This window comes from Actinia tenebrosa, unplaced genomic scaffold, assembly GCF_029948245.1.
Source record: "Actinia tenebrosa isolate PJP-AT-01 unplaced genomic scaffold, QUT_ActTen_1.0 PGA_scaffold6__47_contigs__length_16458017, whole genome shotgun sequence".
NCBI classification, from domain to species: Eukaryota; Metazoa; Cnidaria; class Anthozoa; order Actiniaria; family Actiniidae; genus Actinia; species Actinia tenebrosa.
In genome coordinates, this window is record NW_028292583.1 from 15982968 (window position 1) to 16004711 (window position 21744).

At 35.5% G+C, this 21744-nt stretch overlaps 2 protein-coding genes across 6 annotated transcripts; one reads left to right on the top strand and one right to left on the bottom strand.

Annotated features, from left to right (window-relative positions):
* Positions 1 to 53: 53 nt before the first annotated feature.
* LOC116288293 (phosphorylase b kinase regulatory subunit alpha, liver isoform) lies at positions 54 to 21650 on the top strand. Of its 5 annotated transcripts, XM_031695057.2 has the most exons (37): positions 54 to 268; positions 1410 to 1601; positions 2072 to 2189; positions 2339 to 2437; positions 2713 to 2795; positions 3267 to 3347; positions 3651 to 3749; positions 3959 to 4000; positions 4318 to 4422; positions 4684 to 4737; positions 5112 to 5234; positions 8738 to 8833; positions 8947 to 9054; positions 9600 to 9678; positions 9921 to 10055; positions 10609 to 10639; positions 10755 to 10833; positions 11091 to 11235; positions 11637 to 11709; positions 11801 to 11883; positions 11965 to 12035; positions 12315 to 12438; positions 13143 to 13175; positions 13856 to 13921; positions 14843 to 15005; positions 15116 to 15194; positions 15286 to 15363; positions 15949 to 16028; positions 16300 to 16378; positions 17152 to 17281; positions 17608 to 17706; positions 18161 to 18255; positions 18519 to 18548; positions 19800 to 20027; positions 20226 to 20279; positions 20401 to 20604; positions 20708 to 21650. In XM_031695057.2, the coding sequence occupies exons 1-37, from the start codon at positions 191 to 193 to the stop codon at positions 20906 to 20908; spliced, it is 3717 nt and encodes a 1238-aa protein (XP_031550917.1). In that variant the 5' UTR covers positions 54 to 190; the 3' UTR covers positions 20909 to 21650. The 5 variants fall into 5 exon arrangements, with proteins under 5 accessions (XP_031550917.1, XP_031550919.1, XP_031550920.1 ...); XM_031695059.2 differs by lacking the exon at positions 13143 to 13175 and having other exon boundaries at positions 60 to 268; XM_031695060.2 differs by lacking the exon at positions 13856 to 13921 and having other exon boundaries at positions 62 to 268.
* Positions 4283 to 6977, bottom strand: LOC148906206 (pituitary homeobox 2-like). The gene is made up of 2 exons (XM_089039099.1): positions 6354 to 6977; positions 4283 to 5527 (listed from the first exon to the last, which is right to left on the bottom strand). Exons 1-2 carry the CDS (start codon positions 6579 to 6581, stop codon positions 5441 to 5443), a joined length of 315 nt encoding a protein of 104 aa, XP_088895225.1. The 5' UTR covers positions 6582 to 6977; the 3' UTR covers positions 4283 to 5440.
* Positions 21651 to 21744: the final 94 nt, after the last annotated feature.

Below are 21744 nucleotides of genomic sequence, written 5' to 3' on the forward strand. Positions count from 1 at the left end.
TTTCCCGCGCGCGCGAAATAGTAAAACGTGAATGCTCATCCGGGATATTGATTATGCATAATGAGCTGGTACCAGTTTCCTGCTTTAGATTGCTCGGCCAATGAGTAGAAGATGGACGAAGAGAAAAAATGGCGATAGTTTTTGTTATTAGTCCATTAAACCATTGGTTTCCTTCGAAGGAAATCCCGCGATGAGGACGAGAAGTAACTCCATAGTACGCCTAGACTGGTATCATCATCTTGTAACCCGTACCATCCTAGATTTCCAGGTGAGGTAGTGGGAATATTTGACCCATCTCAGCTAAAAGTTTTCCTGTGTCAAAACGTATCTCTAGTGTTGACGAAATCGTATTTACAAATATGCATTAGAAAAGGAATTTTATTTGAGAATAAAAGAAACTTTTCTTGTAATAGATAACAAACAATTCGTAGGAGGCAACGAAGCTTTTTATTATTTAATTTAGGGTGGACGAGCAAAAATGCTGTCAAGTTTAACTTGACATGCAGAAGCTTCCTATGATGGAAGCTATATTATTTCAGACGTTTTCATTTAAATTATTATCAAATTATTATTTCGTTTCCTGTTTAACTGGACGAACTTAAATTACTTATATTTATTCCTCAGTTATTAATAATGGCGTCATATATTTAGTTCTGTAAAGAGGCATTGTTTAAAGCTGCTGCTGATCTTATAAACATTTTGCAAAATATAATTGACCATATGTAAATTATGCTTGATTAACTAGGTATTTACAATAAAGAAATTTGCTGTTAAATGTAGTTTAAATAGTATGCAGTTGTTATATTTACTTTTCTTGTCCATATATATTTCTTACCATAAACAAACAAGTTGCACCCCACTTAGGCACAATCATCTCCTTTTCAAAACATTTGGACATAAACTTATACCAAAATGATGGTTATGGCAGGCACAGGTTTCATCTATGCTCTCTTAATTACTATATAGTTGCTTGTATACTGGTAACTCAGAAAATGACTATAGAAGGATCTTTCCTATTATTAACATGCATCTTTGCATAAATACCATCCATAAGTTAGGGGGCTAATGGGGACACTGCTCTTTCTTTTATTTTGGGATTCATTAATCCCTGTTCCTTCCAAAATATCCCCGGAACACAGGAAATATAATTTTTGGAGACTAAATTTTGAGAATTTTATTGGGAGCATTCTACCAGACCATCTCTGGTTTCATTTTAGTCATTAATTAGTCAGCTGTGAGATGAGTGAAACCCCAAATATCTTTTCCCCCAGCCCCACTTTCTCAGATTCCTGGATAGGCGCTTGCCATTTTTTGAATCGAAGATATTCCCAGAGTGTACTTTTTTGTGTAACCCACATTCGTAAGCCCCATGTAAGACTTACTTTCTAACAACTTGTGTTTTCTTTCAGGACCCAGTTACTGGTCTCCTACCTCCACGTATAAAATGGAACAGTGAAGATCACTTTTCAGGGAAGCATCCTAAACATGCATGGGTGCGTGACAATGTCTATAGCATTCTTGCAGTGTGGGCTCTTGCACTGGCCTACCGCAAGAATGCTGACATGGATGAAGATCGTGCCAAAGCTTATGAACTAACTCAGGTAAAAGCCTTTTAATCAAAACTAACTGTCAAGAAGATAATACTTGTAGGTCATAGGTCCAGGAAATTGTAAAATGTGGGAAACCATTATATCTGCTACACATTATAGAGTCCATTTAATACTGAATCTCTAAGACCTAGGGCAAACGTCGAACTTTCCATGCACCTAACTTAATTACATCAAAGAATGCTGCCTCATTATCACCTGATATCCATTGTTTTTAATGAGTTCGGTGCATGGAAAGTTCGACGTTAGCCCTAGGCCTAAAGGACTTGCTATTATTAAACCTAACCATTTACAGATGTTGGATGAAAAAGCACCAATTTTCACTCTTTTATTTTAAGACAACAAGTGTTGGTTTGCAGGACAATATTCCTTACCTAGAAGAAGGGTCAACATACTTTCAAACAAAAAGGGTCTTCCAGTATGTTATTATTATTTGAAAAGTCAATCTGCTGTTTACTTTTTAGGCTGTGGTTAAGCTGATGCGAGGTTTGTTGTCATGTATGATGAGACAGGCCGATAAAGTGGAGAGTTTCAAGACAACTCAGGGCAGAAATGACTCACTCCATGCCAAATATGACATGAGTAAGAGTGTGCAGTAGTTTTTGAATTTATTAATTTTCTATTAATAAAATGTAGGAGAATGATAGAAACTTTTGAGTTAGTTTGTTTAGTAAAGCATTATATTGAATTGTAGGGTGTAATTGATTGTAAATGTTTTCTTTTTTCTTCAGCAACTGGTGAAACCTGTGTTAGTGATCATGACTGGGGTCACCTTCAAATTGATGCTACGTCACTTTACCTTCTCATGCTAGCACAGATGACTGCCTCTGGTAAATGTCTTTCATACAACTGTTTTTGATGTCTACAGATATAAATATTTGTGTGCTACCAGCTTACATTCAGGTTTAACCTTTATAACATTTGTATTGGTCAAGTTTTTCCATTGTAGTCAAGTGTTGCAAATGATTTACGTTCAAAGCAATTCACAAATGAGACTATGGTCAAAGATTACTGTAGCACTTTTTGCTTGGACATTGAATGTTGTTTAAGATTGTTGACAACTGATAAATTACTTGTTTCCTTTGTTTCTATGTTTGAATACTAGGTATTCAGATAATTTTCACTGTAGACGAAGTGGCATTTATACAGAACCTTGTGTTTTACATTGAAAAAGCCCATTCAATACCAGTAAGTATGTCAGGTGTTTATCTAAGGACACTTTCCATTCAGTTGAACTGACCAGTCCGAGCGTCCAGTTCTCAAATCAAATGGCATGCGTCAGTTCTAAAGAAATGGTTGACTGAGTTATAAAAACTAATAAGAACTGACAATATGTACCATTTGAGAGCTGGCCGCATGGACTGCTCAGTTCGATTTAATGGGAAGCACCCTAAATATCTCTCACCATAAGGTGCATATTAACCATTCCAATATTGATGAAAAAACTGACTAGAGTTGACATGGCATTGCATTTTGCAACTGTTTTAGGGGACAAAATACATGCTATCTTAGAAATATGCCACTAAGACAACCCCACAATGTTCTGCAATGCCAACTTGCCAACTGCCCAGTTTTTTCCTCAACCTCTGACTGATCAATAATCATGTGTATTAGCTACAGTTTATTCATTTTAATGTACCAGTACTCCTTTTTATTTAGGATTATGGGATTTGGGAAAGAGGAGATAAACTGAATCATGGTATGCCTGAACTGAATGCAAGCTCAATCGGAATGGCTAAGGTATGTAAGATAATAATTTTGGAGGCAATGTAGGATTGGTGCAAGGGCAATTGATAATATTAATTATTATTCGTCCATGTCATTATGGATCAATCCCTCTGAAGACTGACTGGATTCATGCTTTTTGGTTACGTTCAAAAATGTCTCTGGTATTCAGACTTCATGCTAACTAAGTACTGTCAATAAGTTAATGATTGTAGTTTTTGATGAATCTACACCATGATTTTTTTCAGACAAAATTTATTTAAAGAAAAATGTTTTGGAAGAATGCAGCTATGAACACTTTTTGATCATATTTTCTAGGCTGCACTTGAGTCTCTAAATGGGTTGGATCTTTTTGGTCCAGAAGGAAGCCAAGCATCTGTCATTCATGTTCTGCCTGATGACATACAGAAATGCAAGGTTTGTCTTCTATGTATGAAAATAATGAATATTTCTTACCCATAATTACATGATCAAAACATCCCTAACATCTACAGATTTGGTGGTTTTGTTTTGCCTACAGTACCATCAGTCAAAGTAACAATTCAAAAAAGTAACAATTCAAGTTAATAAGGATATCAAATTCATTTTGTATTGAAATATATATATTTCATTTATTTTTCCTACAGGCTGTTCTACAGTCCATGTTGCCAAGGGAATCTAATTCAAAAGTGAGTTTAGCATTATATATTGGTACCTTATTGAGAAAAACTACTTCCTGTTTCACTAGTCTCTGATAAATTTTACCCTTATCCAAGGGTGTGTCCAGGAGGTCCTAGGGTACTAATTACTCTCACTCTGTACCCATTGTTAGTTTAATTGTCCGTTGGGAGGATGAGAAATTAGAGGGAGGGATGAATTTTCAAGGCTATTGCGGAGTGGATATTCCCTTGCTATCATTAGCCAGTAGGAATGAAAGAGTGAAAGAATAGAATGAAAGATTTAGCACCATCTTGGCTCAAGTTTTTATTCTGCAATTGTATAACAGGAAACAGCTGCTTCTTTATTAAGTGTCATCAGCTTCCCAGCATTTGCAATAGAAGATAAGGACATTGTTGATTTAACGAGAGATGAAATTATCGACAAGCTGCAGGTAAAGTTCTGAGATGTTCAAATTAGTTTATCATCAAAAATGTTTTGATTTCATGCGACACCATTAACTTGCTGAATGCCAGAGTTCTCTTTTGTTATGTTATCCAACTTGGCTGCCAGCCAAGAGTATATGTACATATTTCTCTTCCTTTTTCTAGTCTCTTAAATTCAAAATCTTGGGCCAGAATTGATCTGTTAAAGATTATTTTTTTACATAAATACCAATATTAAATGACACAGTCCACTGTATTGTTGTTCACAGGGTAAATATGGCCTCTGTAGATTTCTAAGAGATGGGTATAAGACACCTGTTGAGGTATGTTAGATCTAACTTGCTTGTCATGGTAATTGAAATAATAAATTACAAGCATGTAGCATCTTTTAAATAGTCTCCTTCAAAGTTCCCTGCACCATCTTGATAGATAACCATGCATCGAACTGAGAATGGCAGTGACCTTGTAATACTAGACGTGATAATTTACCAAGGCATTAAAAAAGGTCTCTATCATTGCAAGGTCATCACCATTCTCGTTTCAATGCACAGGCACGGTTACCTTTCGAAATGGTGCATGAAACTGTGAAGGGTACTAAAATTTTCATCGTCATCATTGGAACCATCATTATCTCTATCCACCATCATCAATTATGATTATTAGCTAATTTTTCTGTGCATCATTGAATTGTTTTCAGGATCCATTCAGGTTGCACTATGAACCTGCAGAGCTTGAGATATTTCAGCATCTTGAATGTGAATGGCCACTTTTTTACACTTATCTTATCCTAGATGGCCTTTACCTGGACCGACCAGAACAGGTTTGTTGTCAGTAGACTCTATTTTCTGCAGTTATCTTTTCTTTACATTCTATCCCACTGGTTTAACTTTTTAACTTTCTTATGTCACAAATAATTTGGATCATTTGGTAACTAAATAGACCTTATGTTTAGCTTAATGAGTTTTTGATAGAGAATATAAAAACTTTAGCTTCCTCTTCAACTTCTTCTTAATATCTGGATAATGTTCACTTGTTTGATTCCTGTTTCGTATTCTTTGCTGCTAATTCCATAATTATTCTCATCCACTCTACTCTTCGGGCAAGAAACCAATCCTGTTAGAGAATTAAAATAAAGTAATTAATATCCCTGATTATATTATTAAATCTAAAACTGCAACAATGCAATTCTTGATATTCTTTGTTAAATTCTTTGTTTAATCAAAATAGTGAAATGATAAGGAGCTTGAAAGCAGTGGTACTGGAATTGTCTGTGGGGACAGTGTCTGTTGGCTGTCTGTTTTTACTTAGTCTTGTGGTTATTACAGACAACCTGTACCATCTTTTCATTTATCTGCCTTAGTATATATACTATAAATAACTGTGTTTTTATACTATTTAGATTTATTTATAAATTATCTATATATTTGTATATATAAAAAACAAATGTTGTAAATCCTATAAGAGAGTGGTACAGGTTGTTGTTGTCTGCTATTATTTTTACATTCACATTTAATAAAATGACACATAATTTTGTTAAGGTTTTCAGGGTTCTTTAAACCATTCCCATTTCTCTGTTAAATGCTTAGTTGTTTGTGCACAAATTTGGATTATGGATATTAATGAATGCCTCTACTAATACAGTATCATTATATATTGCATGCTGCATACATACTGTAACACATTTTTTCGTTACTATACTGAATGGTATTATGTTTCACAAGTACATTTATAGCAACATACTTAGATGATTAAATTTTTATTTCCTTTAAATTAAACTTTGTTTTCACATGTTTTGTGAGTTAAGGGTAAATTCCTTACATTCCTAGAAAAATGTTAGCTGTGATGCTTGTCAGATAAGTTAAATGGTTCTGTAATTTTTTAAAGAAAATAATTTTATGTAATTTTAATTATTGATTCAAGCTAGGATAGTTGTACTTGCCTCAACATCTTCTTTCAGTAAATTACATTCCATTGCAATAACATCAATCCTTGTCTTATCCGGCCATTTTTGATAAGAGAAAATTTCTTCTAACTTGTTGAGTTGGAATATAGAGAAGTGTGTAGGGGTGATGGTAGTTAAGGCCATGCGCCTGCTCTCCGAACTTTCTTGTACTTGTATGATTGGTAGTGAAACCTGGATCATCTTATCTTGTTTGTTATTATTCATTGGCAGCTTTGACTGTGCTCTTATGGGGCACTTCACACAGAACTAAGAGCATACAATCTTGTAGACTTGACATCACAAATCATTGGCTATGAAAAGCAACCTCTGTGCTCCTATGCTTGGTTTCTTGTAAGCATCTTTTATTATTGCTTAGCATTGCTGGTATGTGAATACATCAATATTCATGAGCTGAAGCTCAAGTGTCAAATAAGTGGCTACTTTATAAGTGACTTTACTTGATGGGCATTTATCTTTATGCAAACAGCTCTTCAGTTGACAGTTTTGAATTCCTCATGTATCTGGGTATTGATAGTATAAAGCTTATTACCCAAATCCAACACAAGTGATTGACCTTGAAGAGCACATGCTCCTGAGCTACAGTAGAATTCTGTTTGTTTAAGGGTTCCCATGATATGCTAATTACCTTAACTAGAACTGGTTGCAAGTGGGATCTAAGCCCTTTCCATTGATGAATTTCTAAATTCTCCTCCAAAACATTTTGAAAATATTTAAAAAAATTGAAACGAGAATATCATTGATGATCAAAGCCTATTCTATGTAAATAATAATATCTTTATACTATAATTATTTTCCCAAGGTCAATTTAGCACATCCATTGCATAAAGCTTATGATTTTGTTTTTCTTGGAGTAATTATTGGAGTTTTGAAATTTTTTGAGCTTTTATTAGAATTCATTAAATCTATTTAAGTATTTACCCCCTGGTATGACAGTATTACAGCCACCTGTAATTAATTACTGGTATATCTATATTATATATAAATTACAAACAAGTAAAAACATAATTTATATATTTTTTAAATCCAAAACTTTGTTGTTATGGCAGAAAATTGTGATAACTTAAAATCCTTTGTCAAACCTATCCATTTGAAGATAAATGAGTCTTCAAACTGTCAAAATTAATTCAAAAATTGCTTCTTTTCAATGAATTTATTTGTCTTTCAATATTCTTTTTCTACATTTCAATAGAAAATGAAATGACAGTTTAATAAGTGCCTTTTATGGATGAGGACTCATATTAAGAACATTTAAATTCTGTTATTCTGTTGGGATTTTATCAAATAATTATTAGCTTATTTGATAATAATTGTAATTGCATTATGTGCCTTTTATATAAGCTGGCTGGTACTCATTAATAATCTATGGAAAAGGTTGAACTTTGTCACTATGGTAACATAGAAACCTTTCATGACATACTGATTAAGCATGATATTATTATGTTAATGGTTTTTAATTTTTCTTTCTTTCCATTTTTCCATTCATTTCTCCCCCCTATCCATTTAGATTTTTTAATGAATTTCAGGATGTTATATTCATTTTTTAATGGGGAAATCTTTTCTAGTCTAGATACCTTAGTCATAGTCTTATTGAGGCTTACTTTTTAGTCCGTTCATCCCCAAACTAGTATTTAAGTTGAGCTTGTTTGATGTGTTGTTCTCTCCAATGCAACAAGGGTTTTCTCCAGGTTTTCCTGTTTTCTTCCTCATTAAAACATATGAATTAAGTGCCTTGTGCATAGGACATTAATTTAATGTAGTAATTAAGTAATGTGAATGAAAGAATGTCCCCAATCCGTGCAAAAGCACTCGAATGACTAAACACTTAGATTTAAAAGAATTATATGTTCATACCTAATTCAAGTACAAAGAGGTCCCTTGAGCTAAGAAGAATGTTCTCTTAAGCCGATTAGTCATAATCCAGGATTAAATGCTAATCTAGGATTTTCATTCCTTTGCCAAAATGTTATGAATTTTTTTGAAAAATACAATAACAATAAGAAAGTAACAAGAGTTAAACTTTTGATCCTGTTGGAATTTTTTTTCTTTCTATTTTGAAATATATGTTATAAATTTTGAAATAAAGTTTAATCATCATGTCTAAGTTTAGAAAGGTACTGTAACCTTGTAAAAATAAAGACAAAGAAAAAAATGGAGGAAGAAGGAATGAACAAAAGAAAGGAAGGGAAAAAATGAAATTGAAGGAAAGCAAAGGAAATCAAGGGAGTGGAAAGGAAAGCAAGGAAAAGGAACGAAAAGGAAAAGAAATGAATTCAAAGGAAAAACAAAGTTAAGAAAAACATGGAAATCAAAAGAGATATCAATTTTACCAACAATGACAGACTTTCTTTGTTACCTTTTAGAGTAAGAAGTACAGTGCTTTGCTTGACGAGTTGTTATTCAAAGATGAATCAGGCCTCATCCTGGTACCTGAACTCTACTATGTCCCAAAAGATAAGGTAATAACGAGCCGACAGCAATGTTAATAGACTCCTCATCATACAGGCATCAATTCCAGCTTTCAGTCGGTATGCAGTGCATTGTCATATTATATTCATGTATATTTTAATAGGTTGCAGAAGAAAAAGCTAATCCCCATAGTGTTGAAAGAACACGTGGTGAGTTTGCTCCTCACATGTGGTCCCAGTCACTGTATATCGTAGCATCCCTGTTACAAGAGGTAAGAAAATATCATCAGAATGGAGTTTTGGAAACACAGGTGGCATAGGGGTGAGAGCGCTCGCCTCTCACTAATGCAACCTGGGTTCAAGTCCTGCTGGGCTGGATGTCGTATGTGAGTAGAGTTGCTTGTTGGTTTTCTCCTGTGCTTGAGGGTTTTTCTCTGTGCTTGAGGGTTTTCTCCTGTGCTTGAGGGTTTTTCTTACTCAGTAAAAATCAACTTCTAAATTCCAATTTGAATCCAGTGGAAGAAGAGCCACCCTGTAGAATCCACTGTTTAATCCCATTACATATTTATTATTTAATTTTTAATTTTTAATTTTTCCCTAAATTCCTAGACAATTCTCTTTTTTTACAAGTTTGAACTTTATAAGGCATGACATTTCATTTACTCTTGTGGTACCCTTCATCAGAAAGTTAATAGTGTGCGAAGCAGGCATATCTATTGTAACATCAATAAAAAGATAATAATAATAATTGTCATAAATTTTTTATTGACATCAAAAATAACTAAACTAAAGCTGAATGTATGCCTTTTTTTATCAGAAATTTATAGCTCTTGGGGAGCTGGATCCACTAAATAGACGACACTCTACAGAGAATCGTCCAGATGTAGTGGTACAAGGTACTGTAAGATCCAACATGCAAACAAGTGTTTGATAATAATCAAAGTGTTAATAGCTGTGAAAGAATGTTATGAATAGATGAGTGAATCAGCGTTGGAGAATCTTGACATCCAGCTTTGCACATATGAATACTAGGAGAATTCATTCTGCAAAGGACAAAAGCTCCTGTTATTTTGCCCCATAGCATGGCTTTGTAAAACCCTCTATACCTTTCTTTTTTTTCACTCAAATATCATTTTAGTGGCACTTTTAGCTGAAGATGAGGCAATCCGTGAGCTCCTTGTTGAGCTTGAAGTACCTGTACAGCTAATCAGAGAAGTACAACCTATCCAGATCCTTCCTGCACATGTTCTAGGGCAGATATATCAACAGTTAGGTAAGCTAAAATATACTTGAATACTGTATAAAGTAAATGATTATATTAAGTTGTAAATCTAGTGAGTTGAATATAGTATTGCTTGGAACCTTTCTGTAATGACAAAAAGTCAGTTGCAAGAGACCTTATTCATTGTGATGCAGCAATGTTATCCCATTACAGACCACACTCCCCAGAGTATCATTTCTATGTTTAAGGTTGTTGCATTAAGACGCCTGAATATGGACACAACTCAAACAAAACTTTTTTCTCAAGGGAATGACCTGTCCCAAAATGGGAAAACATTGCACCACTCAATAAATTAGGTCTGTAGCATAGATTACATTTACACCTGATTACATGTTGACCACTTTAGCTTGGGTATAATGTTTTCCCATTTCATGTGTAATTCCTTACAGAATATTTTAACAGTTGGTCAAAATAAAATACATGAATGTGGATACAGTTTAAACAAATAATCATATTCTCAATAAAAAATATAAGGTCAATTCCAGATCGTGAATTAAACCCATAAAATTTATTTAGTAATTTATTGTATTTAATATTTCTTTAGGAAAATGTTCTCAGCTGAATATGAAAGGAAGGTATTGATTGTATAACTATTGAAGTATTGGTAAATATATTGACATAGTATTGTTAGCAGATTAATAAAGAACTAAGGTGATTTTGGTTGATGTTTGTTTGCTTTAATCACCAAAGGACAGTCTACAACATTGGTGCCCTTGCTTCAAGTACCTTGTACAGGGTAGGAAATGGTCTGTTTGTGTTCACTCCACAAGTAAGTCTTGCCTTGTTTTAACTAATGAAAATAGCCACATCTGAGGGGTTGTTTCATCTTGCATCTTGTTTGAAGCATGTTTGAAGCTCTTAAAATGCCAATCCTTCCCTGTAATGGTTGTATAGATATTGTTTATATGGTAAAAAATATTTATCATGAAATGCTACTGTAAGTTAAAAACAAATGCTGTAAGATGTTTCTGCATAGTAGGAAAAGCACAGTAGAATAAGTGTTTCATTTTACATTCTCAATTCCAGTTCTTGGACTACCACCAGTTTTATCTGTGTTTGGACAATGAATTCCTGGTGGACAGGCTGAAATCTCTAGTGGGATACCTAGGTGCAAATTGGAGATTGCTTGGAAGACCTACACTAACACTGATTATTACAAACTCTATGATGGGTAAATACATTTTAAGTATTCAATTTATCTTTCTTCTTTCCTTTTAAGTAGCACGTCTCATCCATTTGTGGTTTTTCCTCCATTCATTCTTCATCCTAACCATCCCATCCCATCCTATTACAGTTAGTAATCAGTTTATCCCACCCATTCCATTCATCACTTCCATCAATTGCTATCACATTTCCCATTTTTCCCATCCAATCTATTGATCCCATTTTTCTTGCATCTCTCTTGTCCCATTTCCTCCATTTTTTCATTTATAGAACCATTCATTTATCTTATCATCCATTCATCCTGTTTTCATCTGAAAAATGATTTATCGTAATAAAATAGTACATGATATGAATAACAGCTTGATTTGTACAACTCAACATTCCTTGTCTTCTTAATACTCATAACAGAAGAGCTATCGACGACATCCTGTATGGCAAAGCTTATTGTGAGACTCCAAGGAGGCTACCTATCAGGAGTACGGTATGTAATAAAAATGTCTTTTTTTTTCTATCTGTTCTGTTTTTCCTTTTTATTTCTAATAAAACAGTCAATTTTTCTTATACGTGGCTAGGGTACGTTTGGGATACCTGCAAGATTTTATGAGTACATCCTGTATAACAACACTTCATTTTGCAAGAGACTATAGAGAAATAGGTAATTTAAAGTACTAAATTAAGTGAAAAAGAAACCCTATGCAACTGTTGATTTTCCCCCTGATCTTCCAACTGTTTTTAGACATCAAAAGCCTGCAAAGAAATCCTTCAATGTCAAAAGACTTTTTGAGACGAAGCCAGTCTCGAGATAGGGTAAGAATTGGTTTGTGAAATATTGGTATTTTATACCCAAATAACAATTATAACTATGATAAATTAAAAAATTCTCTTTTCCAAAGAAAATGGATTTCTTTCTCACTATAGAGTGGGATATATAATGCAGGCTACATATGAATTTGCAGGACCTACAATAATCATAAATAAGATGGATGCAAAAGGATTGTGTGGACTAGAAGCACCTATATTTAAAAATTTGCAATGATAATAAAGCTGCCTTCCTCTTAACCAAGCTCTATGGACATGTTTTTCTAGACCCGTTCCTTCAATAGTTCCACACCAGAAGGACCTAGATTTTCTGATGTCTCTGGTTCAATCAAGAGAAGCAGAAGCATCTCTATTTATTGTGACAAAGACAATATGGTTATGGGAGCACCATGTAAGTTCATACAATTTTCATCCTAGTTATTATGGGTGGTGTAGTGGCTTACCGCTCACCTCTCGATGATGTGCTCCCAGTTCAAGCCTTGGCTTATGCTGGATCATATGTGAGTTGAGTTTGTTTGATGTGTTGTTCTCTCCTTGCCACAAGGGTTTTCTCCGGGTTCTCCGGTTTCCTCCCTCCACAAAAATCAAAATGTGAGTTGAGTCATGTATGTTGTACATATAGAATGTAGTGGTAGTAGATGGAACCTCATGGAAGAGCCCTCTATGGGGAGTCGTGGTTGTAAAATATAAGTTTATTTAACATTTTATAAGCTGGTTAACTTTTCAGTCTTGAATAGTACTACATTTGCATTAAAATACTAATAACATCAAACAAATTAAAAAATACCATCCCCCATCCCCCATCCCCCACAAAAAAAGGGCCAAAAGACCCCTAAATTTCCTTCTATTGTAACTGTTGCAGTCTCTAACTTTTATCCTCAGTAAATAAAGCTCATTTAATGTTATTAACTTCTCTTAATAAGCTGTCTTAAATGATAATATATTTAAAATAATTTATAATTGAAGATAAAGATATTAGAGTTGGCACTTAAGCAATAGATCCAACACTTTCATAACCAATATTCTAATGCTATAGTGATAAAAACTTGCGAATTGTTATCTAAGTATCTTGTTTTTATCTTAAAATATATTCAGCAAGAAGAAGTGTGGCAGAAATTCTCAAAAACGGTAAAAAATTTAATCCTAATTTTTGTTGAATGAACAGAGTTGTGCTCTGAATTCACACATAAACAGTATAATGAGATATGAATCATTGCTTGAAAGCTTGAATCTGTTGAGTTTGTTTTTGAGGGTTGTATGTAACAAACCATTCATTAATAATCATAAACCATAATATAATATAATATTAAAATTTCAAAATAAGCACCAATGTGTAGAACTGATGCTGACATTTTAATATTATGTAGATTAAGTTGAAGACAAATTATACATTTATAACATTATAATAGAAATGATGGCATTTCCCCACCAAAAATGTCAAAATCCATAACATTAAAAAGAACAAATTCATAGGTACAAAGTTGACAAGTTTCCAGAAGTTTTAATGAAACATCTAAAAGTTAAAGCACCCCTGGCATGTTTTTAACCTGTTTGGTCCAGGGACAGGGCCGAATTTAAGTCTTTTACATATTTACTTGAAGAAGTTATATTATACTCATTCATATAATTTTATATAGTCTTATATATAACCCTCATGTACAGCATACATATCTATGACATTTTCATAGTAATTATACACTATACACCAATGTACATGTACTTGTCATACACCTAGTATACATACCTTGACGTTTGGCTTATGCAATCATCATCATAATTATCCAGTATCTCATTTCAATTGGCAACAGGGGCTCACTTATACAGTTGGTCTACTACAAGTAAAAATTCAGATACAGAGCACATGTGCTCCCCAGGTATACAAGTGTGTGTTGATCATCAGTAGCATATTTTATTTTATTTGTTTGCTTAATGTATACATTAAAGAAAAATTAATACTTGATTAAGGATGCTAACCCTAACAAAATATAACCATACTAACATTACTAACCATATAATGTAACACTTAAAAACCTTCATTTTCTTACAGTGAGGACACTTGAGCTGTTGTGCATGGTTCTGTTCTTCAGGATTTTCTTTCTTTCTTTTAGTTATAGCCTGAGTATCAGGCTCTCTCAGGGGAGGGGGGGAGGCGGAGGGGGAAAGAGAGAGAGAGGGGAGGAGGAGGCATTCCTTCCCCTCTCTCTCCCCCTCTCCCCAGTCCATCTCAGAAAGCCCAACCCCCCCCCCCCCCCAAGCACCCCAGAAGGCCTGATACTCAGGCTATTTTAGTTATTTTCTTTCTTTTAAATCATTAATTACATTATACGTATATGATATATTACGTAAACAAATTTATTAATTCTTTTGCATTTTATGTTTCTTCAAATTATTATTACAGTGCTTCTCAATCATGTGCGAAATCGTGAAATTTTTTTTCCGAGACATAATAGCAAAGAGTTTTAGTGGACAGTCAATCAAAGTGTTTCCCAGCATTGTTGAAAAGCACAAAGCTTTCAAGGGCACGTACCTATGGAATGTCTTGGAAACACATTGATTGACGTCCACCAAAACCTACTTTGTCACAATGGCTAAAACTTCATGAACAATGGGGTTAGCTAAAACTTTGTGGGGTGACCCTCCCATCCCTTTCACTATGCCACTGTTGGAGAGAATAGGAGGGAATACCATTGTAAAGAGACTGGGAAAGCAATAGTACTCCCATCTTTATCAATGGGGTTTCACAGCATCTCTCAAATATTCCTCACAGCTATTTAACTAGTTCTTTTTTCTTGCAGCCAAAAAAGAAACATTTGAAGAAAGAGTAGCAAATGGTTGGTCCCCGGCAAGATCTCGGACAATGTCACTTGACCTGGAGTCCAAGCAGTACATCCAGAAACTAGAGGAGGCTGTGAATATCAATGATCAAGCAGACATTTTACACTTCCTGTATAACACAAAGTATGCAAAAAAAAACCAACTTAATGTTTATTCCTTTATGCATTTGAATTTTTTTGATCTGTCTATAAGTGTCTAAAAATTGTTGTAATTATTTGACCTTATTTTCTCAGGGGTCCAGACTTTGATACCAATTTATTCGGGGATAGAGGAGCCACAGTACAAAAGTTGTTACTGGAACTTTATGAAAAAGTAGGTTTGGCATCATTTGATCTACAGTAATCTCTGTGGGTGGGACTAGAATGAGTTTGCTGAAGAAGGAATATATTTGTTTGGTTCAAAGGCATGTGAAGTCAAGCTGTGGTCTCTGGTGAGGCACACTGCTGGATTATTGCATAAAGAAGTTGAAGACTTAGCTGATGTATGTATGGAAAGCTCTTCATAAATAGATACATTATTGTCACCATCAACATCATTACTATTGCCATCACTAACATCATTATTTGGGAACTTTCCATTAAGTCTAACCGACTGGTCTGAGCAGCCAGTTCTCAAATGGTACATGTCAGTTCTTATTAGTTTTTAGATCTTGATCAACTAGTTCTAAAAAAATGATGTGTACCATTTAAGAACTTGCTGCTTGGACCGGTTAGTTTAAAATTTCTTATTACCATCATGCTCAATGTAAAGCGCCTTTGATTATATTCATATAGAAAAGGTGCTATATCAATTCACAAATCATTATTATTATTATGCTAAATGGTTTCTCCGTCACTATAATCACCGTCATCACCATCATCTTCGTTGCCAATTGCATACTTGCCTTCACTGTCATCACTGTCAGTGCATTTACTACCATCACTTTCATCACTTTCATCACTACCATTAGCATACCATTTTAAAAGACCATCGCTGTTATTGTTGATATGCAACATCCTCTTCTATTAGCAATGTTATCCAAGTAATGTTACACCTATTTTAACATTATTATTTATTGTTGTTGCAGTGTTGTACAGATTTACTAGTTCATCAGAAACAAATAACAATAGGAATACCCCAGGATGGCCAAGAAGAGGTCATTACCAGGTAGGAATGCTTTTTATTACCTTTCCTCCATTGGTTTCTTCATTTTGTAATGGCGCAATCTTGCCTTGCCATGAGTTGATAGTATATTTCTGTATACTTGTCATCACTAATCACCACCGCAAGTACAGCAGTGGCGCAGCTCAAAAGGGTCGAACTGAAAGCATGTGAAGGCGCCTCTGGCAGCTGCTATATAGAACATGTATGACCTCGGAGAACAGCTCTAACCAGTTTGAATTGTGAATTACGGTTGATTTTTGTTATACCTTAACAGGCCCTTACCTTCCACTGATTTGAAAAACCTCATTTACAAAGTTTTTGGTGAAGACATGAGTACAGGAGTATTGACACAGGTATGTAGCTCGCACAGCTCTATTGGTCATGTTAACCCCCATTTGAAATCAACTAGGACTTAAATAATGCTACTGAAGGACACCATTCAACGATAATAAAATTTTACTTTCATGAGTTGAAAATATTGTGTTGTCTTCTGATTGAGTGGCTATGGGCTGGAAGGGGTCTATAGAGGGTTGCTCACATCTTTCTGATGCCTCCAGAACCACGGAAATTACCAAACCTACAGTTGATACATGATGATCAAGAGAAAATGAACTAAGAGAAGGAATTCCCCCTATATAGCCTTGTAACCATCATTTGCACAGTTTGATGCTATTTTTAAACCATTTGCTTTTCTGCACGCGCATTTACTGCGCGCGCTCTACGATGTTTGCTTACGTTTTTGGGGTTTTTCCGTTATTTCGACTCTGCCCTGAATATGAATCTGCACGTCGAAAGCTTAGCAAATACGACAGGAAATTGAAGTAGTAATTTGTTCAACTTTCTGGAGTATTTTTACATTTATTTTCCAAAGCTTTCGACCTACATCGTCATCTTGAGGGTAGATTTGAACATTCGAACAGCATTTGAACATAAGAAAAGCACAAGAGAGCGCTGCGCGTACTATGCGCGTGCAAAAAATCAAACGATCAAATAAACGATATCATTGGATGATATTTTTAGAATAGATTCTAAAAATAGCATCAAAGTGTGCACATGATGGGGCACGGGGATTCCTTCTCTTAGTTCATGTTCTCTTGTGATGATAGTCTTGTCTTTGTTTTTCTAGGAACTACTAGTGTATCTTGCAATTTTTGTAAAATCAGACCCAAAGCTGTTCAGTGAAATGCTTAGGTTGAGAGTGGGTCTTATTATTGAAGTCATGGTAGCTGAACTAGCAAGATCTCTCGATTGCACAGGTACTATACCATCATTCTACAGTTAAACTTCTGGTCAGCGGCCACCTTTGGGGAATTGTTGATACCCGTAAAATGGAGGTTGACCGCTAAAAGATGGTCTTGTAATGGAGGTTTTGATGCAGCAAGAGGATATAGCACTGAATCACCCCTTCGTGATTTCCCCCTCTCGCTTTCAAGCATTACTAGTAAACAAAAATAATAATACTCAAGGGAATGACACTTGGTCAGAAATCAGAAAATAGCGATTGCGGTACCTTTGTTCACTTTATTGTCCAATGACTTAAAAATCTGTTGACATTTTATCTGAAGATCTTTCTTTCGCTCAGGTGAAGATGCCGCTGAGTACTTCATGAACCTCAGCCCTTTTGAAATGAAGACACTGCTCTACCACATCCTGAGTGGAAAAGAGTTTGGCATCAGTGATGGTAAGATTACTGGTTCTGAGAACGAATATGAGACAAACACATAATGACTGATAATGACAACACACTTTCATTTATTACTGGTTCTAGTTTTGAATTCATGAATCCCACCAGGGTTACACCTACACGAACTGCAAAATTGTCGGCAAATTGTTTCTTCTTCAAGACCTTTGTAACTGACTTTCCCAACTAGTTTGAATAAGCCTGAAGCGAGATGACGTTTGACCCCCGTCTCTAGACCATATTCCTTTTCACATTGCTTTTGTTCTTTAATTATGACTATTGTTCCTGTATTCTCTAAGGAATCAAAAATTTTAATATGAAAGGAATTTTAAAAACTCTTATGGTATAGAGTCGGGGGTAAAACGTCATCTCGCTTCAGGCTTATTGGGGTGCGGACGATGGTAGCGATGTAAGCTAAAAGTTTTAATGTCAATCAATATGAACTACCTTTCAGGATCAGTGCGCAATATTTCAGAGAAGCAGCTGTCAATCATCAATATCGATCTTCCAAAGAGAGTTGGCATGAGAAAACTTTCAGACGCCATCAAGGTAACGTTCAGTTTTACTAATAATGACGTGATGGCCATATCTAGATATTATGGAGTTAATGAGTGATAATTTCAATTTATTCTTTTCATATTTTCCTTTCACGTTTTGTTTCTAATTCAAAAAAGAAAGATGATTGCATTGACAGGCGTTATCTTTCTGAGTCAGGGCTACTGTAGCTAGTTGACGAGACAAAACCAATACAAGACTATATTTTATTCCCAACTGTATATTGACGATGATCTTGACGATATTCTTTCCCACAGAAAATGACTGCTGAGTCTAAACCTTCTATGGTAGGTCAAGGTGTATACCTGATGCCTACGCATGCGCAGTTTGCCTCCTTCGATCAGACGATCTTCACAATTTCACCTTTTCGGCGCTAGCCGTCACGGAGTATAAATTGTTTTAGGTTGTGTTACTGTCACCAAAACGTTCGGACATCGTTCTTGAATTTCCGTACAAATGTACCGACTTTAAATGAACTATTTACTTGGTTCGTTTAGTTAATTCTCTAAATACAAGTAAAGATCATTTTTCTAGCTCAGATTGAAGCTTTTCTTACTGCTGTTAAGAGAGCTACCAAAAGAAATTTGTACCTAAATTTTCTCTTTAAATTCAGTGAATTTGTATGGGAATCCGAGAACAATGTCCGAACGTTTGGTGACCGTAACACAATCCAAGTTAGCGCCGAAAAGGTGAATTCATTTTCTGTACTTGCAAGTTTTTCAGTGGTTGTCAAAAAACTAAGATTTCTCGTAAACGTAAAAGCTCAGCAGACGTTATCGTTTGTTCGTCATCAAGTGTAACTAACACTCTAACCTTTCCTTGACCGTGTAATCATGGTTTAATTAATACCGACTAATAAGAAATTTCTAGTGGTATCATTCTTTACTCCTATGCGTTGCATCCTCGTTCGAACTTTTTATACCTAATTTTAGCTTCTCGTACCCACTTCCAGTCTAAGTTTGTTATGAGCATAAAATCTGATTCTTAGAAATTTTATCTTTTATAAACGTTGACATTGTCTAACAACCGTATCGACGAGAGTAGTGAGCTGTACTTATCGTGTACTCAGTTAATCATGCATGTATAACTATTGTCTCTTGTTGTACCAGGGGGCACAGAGATAGTGGGGGAGGGGGTGGGGGGCTGTGAGCTGTACTTATCGAGTACTCAGTTAATCATGCATGTATACCGTAACTATTGTCTCTTGCTTTACCAGGGGGCTCAGAGATAGTGGGGGGGGGGGTCAATATTGGAGGGGAACTTGAAGTTGAATGAAAAACATCTTGTCAGGCGGAAAAGACTTGAGAAGATAATCTCAAAGATTCGTATTAGTTTTGGACTGCATATTCCTTGTTATCTTTAGAAACCATATCCACATGACTATCACAGAAACTTTACTTTTGCCTTACATAATATCGAATCACACAATAAATTAATGCTTTCATTTTGACCTTGAATTTAAATTAAGCTGCGAGTCCAGCATCTAAGTTTGCTTCTTAGTCTATGTACGACCTAAAAGCAAATTTTCTGTTCTTTAGACTTTAAGTGGTGGTCGTCGTGGACTGACGCGACAGTTTGAAAAAACCGATTTACAACCATTGGCGCCACAAGAAACTGAAGAACCTAAAGGACCAGAACAACACGAGGTCGAGACACACCACGATGGTGATCGAGTAGGGAACTGGGTCAGGAGAAGATGCCTTGATGGAGCACTCAATAGAGTCCCTGAAGCCTTTTATCCTAACGTATGGAAGGTCTTAGAAAAGGTACGTTCAAACGAGGAAAGGATTTATGATTTGGTACGTTGCGTTGCAGCAAGAAATAAAATTGTTCACGTTTCAAGCACTTTTATGTGAGATTTCACACCAAATTAAGCGACCAACCTCCATTTAGCGACCACTAAAGTCCCCACCGACCTGTTACGATTTTTTTATTGGTAATGTATTTTTTTTTTTTGTTTTTAGTGTCATTGGATCACTATCTACAAACACGCGCTTCCATCTGCCATGGTCCGTGAAGTAAGTATAGATATTTCTATTGCAATATCTATAGACGCGCATTTATTTCCTGTATTTGAGGCTAGAGGTTGATTTGCACCTAGTATATGATGCTATGCAACTGTTTTTTACTTTTATTCAGATGACTGCCAGAGAAATCAAGTTCGCTCTGTGTGTGGAAGGAGCCCTGAACCGAATACCCGAGCCCGAGTATCGTCAACTGATCGTCGAGGCCATGATGGTACTTGCGCTCGTTGTTGAGAGCTACCCTAACCAACCTTTATGGGATACTGTTGATGTGGATGACTTGGTATATGAAGGATATCAGATTTACCTTAGAGAACAGGTAAGCAAGTCAACGGGTAGTGAAGCAAACTCCTCCCCTCTCCCTCCCTCACCGCAGAATTCAATCAATTCTTACAACGATCTAAATTTCTGTCTTTTTTTAGGCTGCCATACATGGAGATTCAACAGTGTGCTGTGCCCGTCCTCCTCATGAACGTATCAGTTGTGGAGGTGCAGGTGGAATTTGTCGATACTTCTACGATACAGCTCCTAGTGGTCGCTATGGAACAATGACATACTTCTCAAAGGCTGTGGCCAAGAAACTAAGTCAACTTCCCCACCAAAACGAATGCGTACTCAGCTGAATGAAAAATCAACACAGCTTTGTCAAATTGCGTATGCATGGCCGTCAAGTGACACAAGTCTTATAATGTATTATATAACAAACTATATTAAGCTTCTCATTGAGCCAAAGGCTAAGAATTTCCCCTGTTTTTTAAGCTTTGTCAAATCGTATATGCATGGCCGTCAAGTGACAAATCCTATCAATCTGCCGGCGCAACGGATATCAACCCCTCGTTATGTGAAATTTAGGAACAGTACATAAGGAAAATACGCAACGGTCATGGTAAACTTACGATGGATTTGGGTTCGTGGCAAACCGCTGCGCTTCTGGACTAAACCTTTGGATCTTTTTTTTGAAAGATCAAATCGATGAACTCAAGGCTCTCAATTTTGTGATTTGACGCGCTCAAAGATATTCAATTAAGAGTAACTGCATGGATTAAAAAAGCCATGAAAGAATACGCGGAAACGCATGCGCGGAAACGTTTGAAGACCAAATTACAATGCGAAAGTCATGAATGTCTCAATCCTATACGCCAATGATGCAAACACAGACGCCGGGTGTATGAGAGTCTATGGACCGCCTCAGAAAATAATTTAAAGTTTAGTAGGTTTTAACAAAGGTTTAATTCAACATACGAAGATTTGTTTTGCGGTGTATAACTAGTATGTAATAACTAGCTGTTGGTTTATTCGAAAATTTGTAAAACTAAGCCATTAATGTTTATTATAAATCATAATATAAACAAATAATGGATAGAATTGAGTGTGACAATTCGTGTTTTTTTTTTTCAAAGTGTGCTCAGACACCCTAGGGTTTTTGTTCCTTATTTACCAATGTTTTCACATTGAAGTG